The 18542-nt window shown below is 41.9% G+C and overlaps 1 protein-coding gene across 2 annotated transcripts in view; it reads left to right on the top strand.

Moving 5' to 3' along the window:
• The first annotated feature begins 17945 nt into the window (after positions 1-17945).
• The window catches only part of PRMT8 (protein arginine methyltransferase 8), a 281239-nt gene continuing 280642 nt past the window's right edge, over positions 17946-18542 (top strand). For both annotated transcript variants that reach the window (XM_088478992.1, XM_088478991.1), the window contains exon 1: positions 17946-18190. In XM_088478992.1, the coding sequence (XP_088335118.1) occupies positions 18122-18190 (69 nt within the window). In that variant the 5' untranslated portion in view covers positions 17946-18121. The remainder of the gene's footprint in view (positions 18191-18542) is intronic.

Here is an 18542-nt window from a genome sequence, read left to right as displayed (position 1 = left end):
CATATAAGCACACCTTATCTGCTGTGGAGCTATGATACATATAAGCACACCTTGTATGCTGGGAGCTATGATACATATAAGCACACCTTGTATGCTGGAAGCTATGATACAAATAAGCACACCTTATCTGTTGTGGAGCTATGATACATGTAAGCACACCTTGTATGCTGGAAGCTATGATACATATAAGCACACCTTATCAGCTGTGGAGCTATGATACATATAAGCACACCTTATCTGCTGTGGAGCTATGATACATATAAGCACACCTTATCAGTTGTGGAGCTATGATACATATAAGCACACCTTATCAGCTGTGGAGCTATGATACATATAAGCACACCTTATCTGCTGTGGAGCTATGATACATATAAGCACACCTTGTATTCTGGAAGCTATGATACATATATGCACACCGTGTCTGCTGTGGAGCTATGATACATATAAGCACACCTTGTCTGCTGTGGAGCTATGATACATATAAGCACACCTTATCTGCTGTGGAGCTATGATACATATAAGCACACCTTAACTGCTGTGTACCTATGATACATATAAGCACACTTTAGCTGTTGTGGAGCTATGATACATATAAGCACACCTTACCTGCTGTGGAGCTATGATACATATAAGCACACTTTAGCTGTTGTGGTGCTATGATACATATAAGCACACCTTATCTGCTGTGGAGCTATGATACATATAAGCACACTTTGTATGCTGGAAGCTATTATACATATAAGCATACCTTATCTGCTGTGGAGCTATGATACATATAAGCACACCTTGTCTGCTGTGGAGTTATGATACATATAAGCACACCTTAGTTGCTGTGGAGCTATGATACATATAAGCACACCTTGTCTGCTGGAAGCTATGATACATATCAGCACACCTTATCTGCTGTGGATCTATGATACATATCAGCACACCTTATCTGCTATGGAGCTATGATACACATAAGCACACCTTGGGCCTGATTCAGAGCCGCTCGTAAGCGGCCGCTCGTTCGCTCCGAGCGATGTTTGCCCAACTGCGCATGCGTACGGATCGTTATTCGCATGCGCGAACCAGTCAGTGCGGTCGAAATTCATGTGCTCGGAAAATAGCGAAAGCCTGATAATTTGAGTGACAGAATGAGGCGTATGTGGGTGGTAACAGGGGAAGGTGCTTGAAAACGGGGAGTGGAGATCCGAACGCAGGTGTGCTTAAAGGTCAAAACGGGCGTTTTATGGATGTGCATAATTAAAACAGCAGCGTCATTGACCACGTCACTGGGTTATTTTATAGCCAGAACTGCTCGCAAGATTGTGGTAGCAAAAACCAACCACAAGAATAGCGAGCAGTTCATACGCTGGTCGATGTACTCGATTAATCTAATAAATAGCGGACATGACGTAGGATGCGAGCTGCCAGGGGGCGTATTTATCCAAAAAACGACCGCAAGTTTTGTTCGCTCGTTCAGACCTAGAGGCGTGAACAGACCGCAAAGAGCGAACGGTTTATTTGATTAGCCACCCCTATTTTCTGGACGAGCGAGCGCTAATTGCGTCCGGCTCTGAATCAGGCCCCTTGTCTGCTGTGGAGCTATGATACATATAAGCACACCTTATCTGCTATGGAGCTATGATACATATACGCACACTTTAGCTGTTGTGGATCTATGATACGTATAAGCACACCTTGTATGCTGGAAGCTATGATACATATAAGCACACCTTGTATGCTGGAAGCTATGATACAAATAAGCACACCTTATCTGCTGTGGAGCTATGATACATATAAGCACACCTTATCTGCTGTGGAGCTATGATACATATAAGCACACCTTAGCTGCTGTGGAGCTATGATACATATAAGCACACCTTGTCTGCTGTGGAGCTATGATACATATAAGCACACCTTAGCTGCTGAGGAGCTATGATACATATAAGCACACCTTGTATGCTGGAAGCTATGATACATATAAGCACACCTTGTATGCTGGAAGCTATGATACAAATAAGCACACCTTATCTGCTGTGGAGCTATGATACATATAAGCACACCTTATCTGCTGTGGAGCTATGAAACATATAAGCACACCTTCTCAGCTGTGGAGCTATGATACATATAAGCACACCTTATCAGCTGTAGAGCTATGATACATATAAGCACACCTTATCTGCTGTGGAGCTACTGTGTGATACATATAAGCACACCTTGTATGCTGGAAGCTATGATACATATAAGCACACCTTATCTGCTGTGGAGCTATGATACATATAAGCACACCTTGTATGCTGGGAGCTATGATACATATAAGCACACCTTGTATGCTGGAAGCTATGATACAAATAAGCACACCTTATCTGTTGTGGAGCTATGATACATGTAAGCACACCTTGTATGCTGGAAGCTATGATACATATAAGCACACCTTATCAGCTGTGGAGCTATGATACATATAAGCACACCTTACCTGCTGTGGAGCTATGATACATATAAGCACACTTTAACTGTTGTGGTGCTATGATACATATAAGCACACCTTATCTGCTGTGGAGCTATGATACATATAAGCACACCTTGTATGCTGGAAGCTATGATACATATAAGCACACCTTATCTGCTGTGGAGCTATGATACATATAAGCACACCTTGTATGCTGGAAGCTATGATACATATAAGCATACCTTATCTGCCGTGGAGCTATGATACATATAAGCACACTTTAGCTGTTGTGGAGCTATGATACATATAAGCACACCTTATCTGCTGTGGAGCTATGATACATATAAGCACACCTTATCTGCTATGGAGCTATGACACATATAAGCACACCTTGTTTGCTGTGGAGCTATGATACATATAAGCACACCTGGTATGCTGGAATCTATGATACATATAAGCACACTTTGTATGCTGGAAGCTATTATACATATAAGCATACCTTATCTGCTGTGGAGCTATGATACATATAAGCACACCTTGTATGCTGGAAGCTATGATACATATAAGCACACCTTGTATGCTGGAAGCTATGATACATATAAGCACACCTTGTATGCTGGGAGCTATGATACATATAAGCACACCTTGTATGCTGGAAGCTATGATACATATAAGCACACCTTATCTGCTGTGGAGCTATGATACATATAAGCACACCTTATCTGCTGTGGAGCTATGATACATATAAGCACACCTTGTATGCTGGGAGCTATGATACATATAAGCACACCTTGTATGCTGGAAGCTATGATACAAATAAGCACACCTTATCTGTTGTGGAGCTATGATACATGTAAGCACACCTTGTATGCTGGAAGCTATGATACATATAAGCACACCTTATCAGCTGTGGAGCTATGATACATATAAGCACACCTTATCTGCTGTGGAGCTATGATACATATAAGCACACCTTATCAGTTGTGGAGCTATGATACATATAAGCACACCTTATCAGCTGTGGAGCTATGATACATATAAGCACACCTTATCTGCTGTGGAGCTATGATACATATAAGCACACCTTGTATTCTGGAAGCTATGATACATATATGCACACCGTGTCTGCTGTGGAGCTATGATACATATAAGCACACCTTGTCTGCTGTGGAGCTATGATACATATAAGCACACCTTATCTGCTGTGGAGCTATGATACATATAAGCACACCTTAACTGCTTTGTACCTATGATACATATAAGCACACTTTAGCTGTTGTGGAGCTATGATACATATAAGCACACCTTACCTGCTGTGGAGCTATGATACATATAAGCACACTTTAGCTGTTGTGGTGCTATGATACATATAAGCACACCTTATCTGCTGTGGAGCTATGATACATATAAGCACACCTTGTATGCTGGAAGCTATGATACATATAAGCACACCTTATCTGCCGTGGAGCTATGATACATATAAGCACACTTTAGCTGTTGTGGAGCTATGATACATATAAGCACACCTTATCTGCTGTGGAGCTATGATACATATAAGCATACCTTATCTGCTATGGAGCTATGATACATATAAGCACACCTGGTATGCTGGAATCTATGATACATATAAGCACACTTTGTATGCTGGAAGCTATTATACATATAAGCATACCTTATCTGCTGTGGAGCTATGATACATATAAGCACACCTTGTCTGCTGTGGAGTTATGATACATATAAGCACACCTTAGTTGCTGTGGAGCTATGATACATATAAGCACACCTTGTCTGCTGGAAGCTATGATACATATCAGCACACCTTATCTGCTGTGGATCTATGATACATATCAGCACACCTTATCTGCTATGGAGCTATGATACACATAAGCACACCTTGGGCCTGATTCAGAGCCGCTCGTAAGCGGCCGCTCGTTCGCTCCGAGCGATGTTTGCCCAACTGCGCATGCGTACGGATCGTTATACGCATGCGCGAACCAGTCAGTGCGGTCGAAATTCATGTGCTCGGAAAATAGCGAAAGCCTGATAATTTGAGTGACAGAATGAGGCGTATGTGGGTGGTAACAGGGGAAGGTGCTTGAAAACGGGGAGTGGAGATCCGAACGCAGGTGTGCTTAAAGGTCAAAACCGGCGTTTTATGGATGTGCATAATTAAAACAGCAGCGTCATTGACCACGTCACTGGGTTATTTTATAGCCAGAACTGCTCGCAAGATTGTGGTAGCAAAAACCAACCACAAGAATAGCGAGCAGTTCATACGCTGGTCGATGTACTCGATTAATCTAATAAATAGCGGACATGACGTAGGATGCGAGCTGCCAGGGGGCGTATTTATCCAAAAAACGACCGCAAGTTTTGTTCGCTCGTTCAGACCTAGAGGCGTGAACAGACCGCAAAGAGCGAACGGTTTATTTGATTAGCCACCCCTATTTTCTGGACGAGCGAGCGCTAATTGCGTCCGGCTCTGAATCAGGCCCCTTGTCTGCTGTGGAGCTATGATACATATAAGCACACCTTATCTGCTATGGAGCTATGATACATATACGCACACTTTAGCTGTTGTGGATCTATGATACGTATAAGCACACCTTGTATGCTGGAAGCTATGATACATATAAGCACACCTTGTATGCTGGAAGCTATGATACAAATAAGCACACCTTATCTGCTGTGGAGCTATGATACATATAAGCACACCTTATCTGCTGTGGAGCTATGATACATATAAGCACACCTTAGCTGCTGTGGAGCTATGATACATATAAGCACACCTTGTCTGCTGTGGAGCTATAATACATATAAGCACACCTTAGCTGCTGAGGAGCTATGATACATATAAGCACACCTTGTATGCTGGAAGCTATGATACATATAAGCACACCTTGTATGCTGGAAGCTATGATACAAATAAGCACACCTTATCTGCTGTGGAGCTATGATACATATAAGCACACCTTATCTGCTGTGGAGCTATGAAACATATAAGCACACCTTCTCAGCTGTGGAGCTATGATACATATAAGCACACCTTATCAGCTGTAGAGCTATGATACATATAAGCACACGTTATCTGCTGTGGAGCTACTGTGTGATACATATAAGCACACCTTGTATGCTGGAAGCTATGATACATATAAGCACACCTTATCTGCTGTGGAGCTATGATACATATAAGCACACCTTGTATGCTGGGAGCTATGATACATATAAGCACACCTTGTATGCTGGAAGCTATGATACAAATAAGCACACCTTATCTGTTGTGGAGCTATGATACATGTAAGCACACCTTGTATGCTGGAAGCTATGATACATATAAGCACACCTTATCAGCTGTGGAGCTATGATACATATAAGCACACCTTATCTGCTGTGGAGCTATGATACATATAAGCACACCTTATCAGTTGTGGAGCTATGATACATATAAGCACACCTTATCAGCTGTGGAGCTATGATACATATAAGCACACCTTATCTGCTGTGGAGCTATGATACATATAAGCACACCTTGTATTCTGGAAGCTATGATACATATAAGCACACCTTGTCTGCTGTGGAGCTATGATACATATAAGCACACCTTGTCTGCTGTGGAGCTATGATACATATAAGCACACCTTATCTGCTGTGGAGCTATGATACATATAAGCACACCTTAACTGCTGTGTACCTATGATACATATAAGCACACTTTAGCTGTTGTGGAGCTATGATACATATAAGCACACCTTACCTGCTGTGGAGCTATGATACATATAAGCACACTTTAGCTGTTGTGGTGCTATGATACATATAAGCACACCTTATCTGCTGTGGAGCTATGATACATATAAGCACACCTTGTATGCTGGAAGCTATGATACATATAAGCATACCTTATCTGCCGTGGAGCTATGATACATATAAGCACACTTTAGCTGTTGTGGAGCTATGATACATATAAGCACACCTTATCTGCTGTGGAGCTATGATACATATAAGCACACCTTATCTGCTATGGAGCTATGATACATATAAGCACACCTTGTTTGCTGTGGAGCTATGATACATATAAGCACACCTGGAATGCTGGAATCTATGATACATATAAGCACACTTTGTATGCTGGAAGCTATTATACATATAAGCATACCTTATCTGCTGTGGAGCTATGATACATATAAGCACACCTTGTCTGCTGTGGAGCTATGATACATATAAGCACACCTTAGTTGCTGTGGAGCTATGATACATATAAGCACACCTTGTCTGCTGGAAGCTATGATACATATCAGCACACCTTATCTGCTGTGGATCTATGATACATATCAGCTCACCTTATCTGCTATGGAGCTATGATACACATAAGCACACCTTGGGCCTGATTCAGAGCCGCTCGTAAGCGGCCGCTCGTTCGCTCCGAGCGATGTTTGCCCAACTGCGCATGCGTACGGATCGTTATACGCATGCGCGAACCAGTCAGTGCGGTCGAAATTCATGTGCTCGGAAAATAGCGAATGCCTGATAATTTGAGTGACAGAATGAGGCGTATGTGGGTGGTAACAGGGGAAGGTGCTTGAAAACGGGGAGTGGAGATCCGAACGCAGGTGTGCTTAAAGGTCAAAACGGGCGTTTTATGGATGTGCATAATTAAAACAGCAGCGTCATTGACCACGTCACTGGGTTATTTTATAGCCAGAACTGCTCGCAAGATTGTGGTAGCAAAAACCAACCACAAGAATAGCGAGCAGTTCATACGCTGGTCGATGTACTCGATTAATCTAATAAATAGCGGACATGACGTAGGATGCGAGCGGCCAGGGGGCGTATTTATCCAAAAAACGACCGCAAGTTTTGTTCGCTCGTTCAGACCCAGAGGCGTGAACAGACCGCAAAGAGCGAACGGTTTATTTGATTAGCCACCCCTATTTTCTGGACGAGCGAGCGCTAATTGCGTCCGGCTCTGAATCAGGCCCCTTGTCTGCTGTGGAGCTATGATACATATAAGCACACCTTATCTGCTATGGAGCTATGATACATATACGCACACTTTAGCTGTTGTGGATCTATGATACGTATAAGCACACCTTGTATGCTGGAAGCTATGATACATATAAGCACACCTTGTATGCTGGAAGCTATGATACAAATAAGCACACCTTATCTGCTGTGGAGCTATGATACATATAAGCACACCTTATCTGCTGTGGAGCTATGATACATATAAGCACACCTTAGCTGCTGTGGAGCTATGATACATATAAGCACACCTTGTCTGCTGTGGAGCTATGATACATATAAGCACACCTTAGCTGCTGAGGAGCTATGATACATATAAGCACACCTTGTATGCTGGAAGCTATGATACATATAAGCACACCTTGTATGCTGGAAGCTATGATACAAATAAGCACACCTTATCTGCTGTGGAGCTATGATACATATAAGCACACCTTATCTGCTGTGGAGCTATGATACATATAAGCACACCTTATCTGCTGTGGAGCTACTGTGTGATACATATAAGCACACCTTGTATGCTGGAAGCTATGATACATATAAGCACACCTTATCTGCTGTGGAGCTATGATACATATAAGCACACCTTATCTGCTGTGGAGCTATGATACATATAAGCACACTTTAGCTGCTGTGGAGCTAAGATACATATAAGCACACCTTCTCTGTTGTGGAGCTATGATACATATAAGCACACCTTAGCTGCTATGGAGCTATGATACATATAAGCACACCTTATCTGCTGTGGAGCTATGATACATATAAGCACACCTTATCTGCTGTGGAGCTATGATACATATAAGCACACCTTATCAGCTGTGGAGCTATGATACATATAAGCACACCTTATCTGCGGTGGAGCTACTGTGTGATACATATAAGCACACCTTGTATGCTGGAAGCTATGATACATATAAGCACACCTTATCTGCTGTGGAGCTATGATACATATAAGCACACCTTATCTGCTGTGGAGCTATGATACATATAAGCACACCTTATCTGCTGTGGAGCTATGATACATATAAGCACACTTTAGCTGCTGTGGAGCTATGATACATATAAGCACACCTTCTCTGCTGTGGAGCTATGATACATATAAGCACACCTTGTCTGCTGTGGAGCTATGATACATATAAGCACACCTTAGCTGCTATGAAGCTATGATACATATAAGCACACCTTTTCTGCTGTGGAGCTATGATACATATAAGCACACCTGGTATGCTGGAAGCTATGATACATATAAGCACACCTTAGCTGCTGTGGAGCTATGATACATATAAGCACACCTTGTCTGCTGTGGAGCTATAATACATATAAGCACATGATACATATAAGCACACCTTAGCTGCTGTGGAGCTATGATATATATAAGCACACCTTCTCTGCTGTGGAGCTATGATATATATAAGCACACCTTATCTGCTATGGAGCTATGATATATATAAGCACACCTTCTCTGCTGTGGAGCTATGATATATATAAGCACACCTTCTCTGCTGTGGAGCTATGATATATATTTAAGCACACCTTATCTGCTATGGAGCTATGATATATATAAGCACACCTTCTCTGCTGTGGAGCTATTATACATATAAGCACACCTTCTCTGCTGTGGAGCTATGATATATATAAGCACACCTTATCTGCTATGGAGCTATGATACATATAAGCACACCTTAGCTGCTGTGGAGCTATGATACATATAAGCACACCTTTTCTGCTGTGGAGCTATGATACATATAAGCACGCCTGGTATGCTGGAAGCTATGATACATATAAGCACACCTTGTATCCAGGAAGCTATTATACATATAAGCACACCTTTTCTGCTGTGGAGCTATGATACATATAAGCACACCTGGTATGCTGGAAGCTATGATACATATAAGCACACCTTAGCTGCTGTGGAGCTATGATACATATAAGCACACCTTGTCTGCTGTGGAGCTATAATACATATAAGCACACCTTAGCTGCTGTGGAGCTATGATACATATAAGCACACATTCTCTGCTATGGAGCTATGATACATATAAGCACACCTTTTCTGCTGGAAGCTATGATACATATAAGCACACCTTAGCTGCTGTGGAGCTATGATACATATAAGCACACCTTGTCTGCTGTGGAGCTATGATACATAAAAGCACACCTTTTCTGCTGTGGAGCTATGATACATATAAGCACACCTGGTATGCTGGAAGCTATGATACATATAAGCACACCTTGTATCCTGGAAGCTATTATACATATAAGCACACCTTTTCTGCTGTGGAGCTATGATACATATAAGCACACCTGGTATGCTGGAAGCTATGATACATATAAGCACACCTTAGCTGCTGTGGAGCTATGATACTTATAAGCACACCTTGTCTGCTGTGGAGCTATAATACATATAAGCACACCTTAGCTGCTGTGGAGCTATGATACATATAAGCACACCTTCTCTGCTGTGGAGCTATGATACATATAAGCACACCTTGTATCCTGGAAGCTATTATACATATAAGCATACCTTATCTGCTGTGGAGCTATGATACATATAAGCACACCTTAGCTGCTGTGGAGCTATGATACATATAAGCACACCTTGTCTGCTGGAAGCTATGATACATATAAGCACACCTTATCTGCTGTGGAGCTATGATACATATAAGCACACCTTGTCTGCTGGAAGCTATGATACATATAAGCACACCTTATCTGCTGTGGAGCTATGATACATATAAGCACACCTTATCTGCTGTGGAGCTATGATACATATAAGCACACCTTGTCTGCTGTGGAGCTATGATACATATAAGCACACCATATCTGCTGTGGAGCTATGATACATATAAGCACACCTTAGCTGCTGTGGAGCTATGATACATATAAGCATACCTTGTATGCTGGAAGCTATGATACATATAAGCACACCTTAGCTGCTGTGGAGCTATGATACATATAAGCACACCTTATCTGCTGTGGAGCTATGATACATATAAACACACCTGGTATGCTGGAAGCTATGATACATATAAGCACACCTTGTATCCTGGAAGCTATTATACATATAAGCATACCTTATCTGCTGTGGAGCTATGATACATATAAGCACACCTTAGCTGCTGTGGAGCTATGATACATATAAGCACACCTTGTCTGCTGGAAGCTATGATACATATAAGCACACCTTATCTGCTGTGGAGCTATGATACATATAAGCACACCTTGTCTGCTGTGGAGCTATGATACATATAAGCACACCATATCTGCTATGGAGCTATGATACATATAAGCACACCTTGTATGCTGGAAGCTATGATACATATAAGCACACCTTGTCTGCTGTGGAGCTATGATACATATAAGCACACCTTGTATGCTGGAAGCTATGATACATATAAGCACACCTTGTATGCTGGAAGCTATGATACATATAAGCACGCCTTAGCTGCTGTGGAGCTATGATACATATAAGCACACCTTGTATGCTGTGGAACTATGATACATATAAGCACACCTTATCTGCTGTGGTGCTATGATACATATAAGCACACCTTGTCTGCTGTGGGGCTATGATACATATAAGCACACCTTAGCTGCTGTGGACCTATGATACATATAAGCACACCTTAGCTGCGGTGGACCTATGATACATATAAGCACAACCTTATCTGCTGTGGAGCTATGATACATGTAAGCTCACCTTATGTGCTGTGGAACTATGATACATATAAGCACACCTTAGCTGCTGTGGAGCTATGCTACATATAAGCACACCTTGTATGCTGGAAGCTATGATACATATAAGCACACCTTATCTGCTGTGGAGCTATGATACATATAAGCACACCTTATCTGCTGTGGAGCTATGATACATATAAGGTCACCTTAGCTGCTGTGGAGCTATGATACATATAAGCACACTTTAGCTGTTGTGGAGCTATGATACATATAAGCACACCTTACCTGCTGTGGAGCTATGATACATATAAGCACACTTTAGCTGTTGTGGTGCTATGATACATATAAGCACACCTTATCTGCTGTGGAGCTATGATACATATAAGCACACCTTGTATGCTGGAAGCTATGATACATATAAGCACACCTTATCTGCTGTGGAGCTATGATACATATAAGCACACCTTGTATGCTGGAAGCTATGATACATATAAGCATACCTTATCTGCTGTGGAGCTATGATACATATAAGCACACTTTAGCTGTTGTGGAGCTATGATACATATAAGCACACCTTATCTGCTGTGGAGCTATGATACATATAAGCACACCTTATCTGCTGTGGAGCTATGATACATATAAGCACACCTTGTCTGCTGTGGAGCTATGATACATATAAGCACACCTGGTATGCTGGAATCTATGATACATATAAGCACACTTTGTATGCTGGAAGCTATTATACATATAAGCACACCTTATCTGCTGTGGAGCTATGATACATATAAGCACACCTTGTCTGCTGTGGATCTATGATACATATAAGCACACCTTAGCTGCTGTGGAGCTATGATACATATAAACACACCTTGTCTGCTGGAAGCTATGATACATATAAGCACACCTTATCTGCTGTGGATCTATGATACATATCAGCACACCTTATCTGCTATTGAGCTATGATACACATAAGCACACCTTGGGCCTGATTCAGAGTTGCTCGTAAGCGGCCGCTCGTTCGCTCCGAGCGATGTTTGCCCAACTGCGCATGCGTACAGATCGTTATACGCATGCGCGAACCAGTCAGTGCGGTCGAAATTCATGTGCTCGGAAAATAGCGAATGCCTGATAATTTGAGTGACAGAATGAGGCGTATGTGGGTGGTAACAGGGGAAGGTGCTTGAAAATGGGGAGAGGAGATCCGAACGCAGGCGTGCTTAAAGGTCAAAACGGGCGTTTTATGGATGTGCATAATTAAAACAGCAGCGTCATTGACCACGTCACTGGGTTATTTTATAGCCAGAACTGCTCGCAAGATTGTGGTAGCAAAAACCAACCACAAGAATAGCGAGCAGTTCATACGCTGGTCGATGTACTCGATTAATCTAATAAATAGCGGACATGACGTAGGATGCGAGCGGCCAGGGGGCGTATTTATCCAAAAAACGACCGCAAGTTTTGTTCGCTCGTTCAGACCTAGAGGCGTGAACAGACCGCAAAGAGCGAACGGTTTATTTGAATTGCCACCCCTATTTTCTGGACGAGCGAGCGCTAATTGCGTCCGGCTCTGAATCAGGCCCCTTGTCTGCTGTGGAGCTATGATACATATAAGCACACCCTATCTGCTATGGAGCTATGATACATATACGCACACTTTAGCTGTTGTGGATCTATGATACATATAAGCACACCTTAGCTGCTGTGGAGCTATGATACATATAAGCACACCTTGTCTGCTGTGGAGTTATGATACATATAAGCACACCTTAGCTGCTGTGGAGCTATGATACATATAAGCACACCTTGTATGCTGGAAGCTATGAAACATATAAGCACACATTGTATGCTGGAAGCTATGATACAAATAAGCACACCTTATCTGCTGTGGAGCTATGATACATATAAGCACACCTTATCTGCTGTGGAGCTATGATACATATAAGCACACCTTATCTGCTGTGGAGCTATGATACATATAAGCACACCTTATCTGCTGTGGAGCTACTGTGTGATACATATAAGCACACCTTGTATGCTGGAAGCTATGATACATATAAGCACACCTTATCTGCTGTGGAGCTATGATACATATAAGCACACCTTATCTGCTGTGGAGCTATGATACATATAAGCTCACTTTAGCTGCTGTGGAGCTATGATACATATAAGCACACCATCTCTGCTGTGGAGCTATGATACATATAAGCACACCTTAGCTGCTATGGAGCTATGATACATATAAGCACACCTTATCTGCTGTGGAGCTATGATACATATAAGCACACCTTATCTGCTGTGGAGCTATGATACATATAAGCACACCTTATCAGCTGTGGAGCTCTGATACATATAAGCACACCTTATCAGCTGTGGAGCTATGATACATATAAGCACACCTTATCTGCTGTGGAGCTACTGTGTGATACATATAAGCACACCTTGTATGCTGGAAGCTATGATACATATAAGCACACCTTATCTGCTGTGGAGCTATGATACATATAAGCACACCTTATCTGCTGTGGAGCTATGATACATATAAGCACACTTTAGCTGCTGTGGAGCTATGATACATATAAGCACACCTTCTCTGCTGTGGAGCTATGATACATATAAGCACACCTTGTCTGCTGTGGAGCTATGATACATATAAGCACACCTTAGCTGCTGTGGAGCTATGATACATATAAGCACACCTTTTCTGCTGTGGAGCTATGATACATATAAGCACACCTTAGCTGCTATGGAGCTATGATACATATAAGCACACCTTTTCTGCTGTGGAGCTATGATACATATAAGCACACCTGGTATGCTGGAAGCTATGATACATATAAGCACACCTTAGCTGCTGTGGAGCTATGATACATATAAGCACACGTTGTCTGCTGTGGAGCTATAATACATATAAGCACACCTTAGCTGCTGTGGAGCTATGATACATATAAGCACACCTTAGCTGCTGTGGAGCTATGATATATATAAGCACACCTTCTCTGCTGTGGAGCTATGATATATATAAGCACACCTTATCTGCTATGGAGCTATGATATATATAAGCACACCATCTCTGCTGTGGAGCTATGATATATATAAGCACACCTTCTCTGCTGTGGAGCTATGATATATATAAGCACACCTTATCTGCTATGGAGCTATGATATATATAAGCACACCTTCTCTGCTGTGGAGCTATGATACATATAAGCACACCTTCTCTGCTGTGGAGCTATGATATATATAAGCACACCTTATCTGCTATGGAGCTATGATACATATAAGCACACCTTAGCTGCTGTGGAGCTATGATACATATAAGCACACCTTTTCTGCTGTGGAGCTATGATACATATAAGCACACCTGGTATGCTGGAAGCTATGATACATATAAGCACACCTTGTATCCTGGAAGCTATTATACATATAAGCACACCTTTTCTGCTGTGGAGCTATGATACATATAAGCACACCTTGTATGCTGGAAGCTATGATACATATAAGCACACCTTAGCTGCTGTGGAGCTATGATACATATAAGCACACCTTGTCTGCTGTGGAGCTATAATACATATAAGCACACCTTAGCTGCTGTGGAGCTATGATACATATAAGCACACCTTCTCTGCTATGGAGCTATGATACATATAAGCACACCTTTTCTGCTGTGGAGCTATGATACATATAAGCACACCTGGTATGCTGGAAGCTATGACACATATAAGCACACCTTAGCTGCTGTGGAGCTATGATACATATAAGCACACCTTATCTGCTATGGAGCTATGATACATATAAGCACACCTTAGCTGCTGTGGAGCTATGATACATATAAGCACACCTTTTCTGCTGTGGAGCTATGATACATATAAGCACACCTGGTATGCTGGAAGCTATGATACATATAAGCACACCTTGTATCCTGGAAGCTATTATACATATAAGCACACCTTTTCTGCTGTGGAGCTATGATACATATAAGCACACCTGGTATGCTGGAAGCTATGATACATATAAGCACACCTTAGCTGCTGTGGAGCTATGATACATATAAGCACACCTTGTCTGCTGTGGAGCTATAATACATATAAGCACACCTTAGCTGCTGTGGAGCTATGATACATATAAGCACACCTTCTCTGCTGTGGAGCTATGATACATATAAGCACACCTTTTCTGCTGTGGAGCTATGATACATATAAGCACACCTGGTATGCTGGAAGCTATGATACATATAAGCACACCTTGTATCCTGGAAGCTATTATACATATAAGCACACCTTATCTGCTGTGGAGCTATGATACATATAAGCACACCTTAGCTGCTGTGGAGCTATGATACATATAAGCACACCTTGTCTGCTGTGGAGCTATGATACATATAAGCACACCATATCTGCTGTGGAGCTATGATACATATAAGCACACCTTATCTGCTGTGGAGCTATGATAAATATAAGCACACCTTATCTGCTGTGGAGCTATAATACATATAAGCACACCTTAGCTGCTGTGGAGCTATGATACATTTAAGCACACCTTCTCTGCTGTGGAGCTATGATACATATAAGCACACCTTTTCTGCTGTGGAGCTATGATACATATAAGCACACCTGGTATGCTGGAAGCTATGATACATATAAGCACACCTTGTATCCTGGAAGCTATTATACATATAAGCATACCTTATCTGCTGTGGAGCTATGATACATATAAGCACACCTTAGCTGCTGTGGAGCTATGATACATATAAGCACACCTTGTCTGCTGGAAGCTATGATACATATAAGCACACCTTATCTGCTGTGGAGCTATGATACATATAAGCACACCTTGTCTGCTGTGGAGCTATGATACATATAAGCACACCTTGTATGCTGGAAGCTATGATACATATAAGCACACCTTTGCTGCTGTGGAGCTATGATACATATAAGCACACCTTAGCTGCTGTGGAGCTATGATACATATAAGCACACCTTGTATGCTGTGGAACTATGATAAATATAAGCACACCTTATCTGCTGTGGTGCTATGATACATATAAGCACACCTTGCATGCTGGAAGGCTATGATACATATAAGCACACCTTAGCTGCTGTGGAGCTATGATACATATAAGCACACCTTATCTGCTGTGGAGCTATGATACATGTAAGCTCACCTTATCTGCTGTGGAGCTATGATACATATAAGCACACTTTAGCTGCTGTGGAGCTATGATACATATAAGCACACCTTGTCTGCTGGAAGCTATGATACATATAAGCATACCTTAGCTGCTGTGGACCTATGATACATATAAGCACACCTTATCTGCTGTGGAGCTATGATACATATAAGCACACCTTGTCTGCTGTGGAGCTATGATACATATAAGCACACCATATCTGCTATGGAGCTATGATACATATAAGCACACCTTATCTGCTGTGGAGCTATGATACATATAAGCACACCTTGTATGCTGGAAGCTATGATACATATAAGCACACCTTGTCTGCTGTGGAGCTATGATACATATAAGCACACCTTGTATGCTGGAAGCTATGATACATATAAGCACACCTTATCTGCTGTGGAGCTATGATACATATAAGCACACCTTGTATGCTGGAAGCTATGATACATATAAGCACACCTTAGCTGCTGTGGAGCTATGATACATATAAGCACACCTTAGCTGCTGTGGAGCTATGATACATATAAGCACACCTTGTATGCTGTGGAACTATGATAAATATAAGCACACCTTATCTGCTGTGGTGCTATGATACATATAAGCACACCTTGTCTGCTGTGGAGCTATGATACATATAAGCACACCTTGCATGCTGGAAGGCTATGATACATATAAGCACACCTTAGCTGCTGTGGAGCTATGATACATATAAGCACAACCATATCTGCTGTGGAGCTTTGATACATGTAAGCTCACCTTATTTGCTGTGGAGCTATGATACATATAAGCACACTTTAGCTGCTGTGGAGCTATGATACAAATAAGCACACCTTGTATGCTGGAAGCTATGATACATATAAGCACACCTTATCTGCTGTGGAGCTATGATACATATAAGGTCACCTTAGCTGCTGTGGAGCTATAATACATATAAGCACACCTTATCTGCTGTGGAGCTATGATACATATAAGCACACCTTGTCAGCTGTGGAGCTATGATACATATAAGCACACCTTGTATGCTGTGAATATGAATCCAATTTAAAGTAAGTCATTCCTACAGTCAGCAAGCATTAAGGGCTAACAGGGATCATTCCTCCAATCAAAAAGAGGCAAACTGAAAGAGTTAATGGGCTGACCCAGGAAAAAAAACATCTGTAGTCTGCACAGCTTCATCTAGCTCACAAAATGAAAGTGGAGATTATTAATAAAAGTTCAGAGGGACCTATCCTTCAGAGAAAATAGAAATAAACAGCAGCCCAGGAGAGTGAGGGAGTGGAGTATAAAATCCTTGCTGCAAGAGGATTTAATGTTATTTTCTCAGCTCTGCTCACAGGACGGTGGAGGTAATATACAGCTTGATATAATAAGCTGGATTTGGTTTCATACCAAGTTTTCCCAGCAGAAATAAGAAAGAAAGAGGAGTTGACTATTGCAAGTCTTCATTGCACACAGTTCTGCCTTTCTCAAGTCACATTCACAAGTGGGCAACTTGCACTGTGCCATCAGGTACTGTACCAGGCGACCATGCCACGGTCTGGGAAGGCTCTGTAGGGATCCATGGAACTGAGGTCTTTAGATCTGGAATATTGTTTCTGCTTTTCATTTGCCACCTGGGTTTCTAAATAGTTAAAAAAAAAAAAGTCTGATTTGTGGACTAAGAAGTTTAAAGTGCTGGAACTCTCCGTGGTGCTGAAGAGGAGAGGACCAGACTTTGGTGAAGATAAAACAATACATTGATTTTTTTTTCTTTTCCTGCTAAATTTGGAAATACACTGATAGTAAAGAAGAGAAAAAAATAACTGGCTCTTATGGGAATTAATCACTCCTCCCGCTGCCTGCTCCTGAGGAGGAAGATGGCTGAGACTGACACTGTAGAGGTATGAGATATTTTTTTTAGGGGTATGATGGGTGAGACACAGTAGAGGGGTTTCTGGAGATGGGAACTTTGTGTGTATGAGACCACAGCGTGTTGTGGAATGAAGGGCTGCAAATGTGCGGGAGCAATACACCAGTGCTAACGGCTGAGTCACTGCAGCATGCTTACAGCACATCTCTGCAAAATATTGGTGGTATTTACTATTGCTGACCCCCAGTGTGGGTGTTATTTGTCTGCAGGGACACGAGACGGGGATTTGTATTGCTAAGGAATTGTCATATTGCATAAACGTGATATGGCTGTAATGGTGGGTTCCTGGCTGCCTGCCCTGACCTATATTTTATGTTCATAGG

This window comes from Taudactylus pleione, unplaced genomic scaffold (genome assembly GCF_031769625.1).
Source record: "Taudactylus pleione unplaced genomic scaffold, aTauple2 ptg000225l, whole genome shotgun sequence".
In the NCBI taxonomy this organism is placed as follows: domain Eukaryota; kingdom Metazoa; phylum Chordata; class Amphibia; order Anura; family Myobatrachidae; genus Taudactylus; species Taudactylus pleione.
The sequence above is the reverse complement of the archived record's forward strand: the minus strand, read 5'-3'. Positions and strand labels throughout refer to the sequence as shown.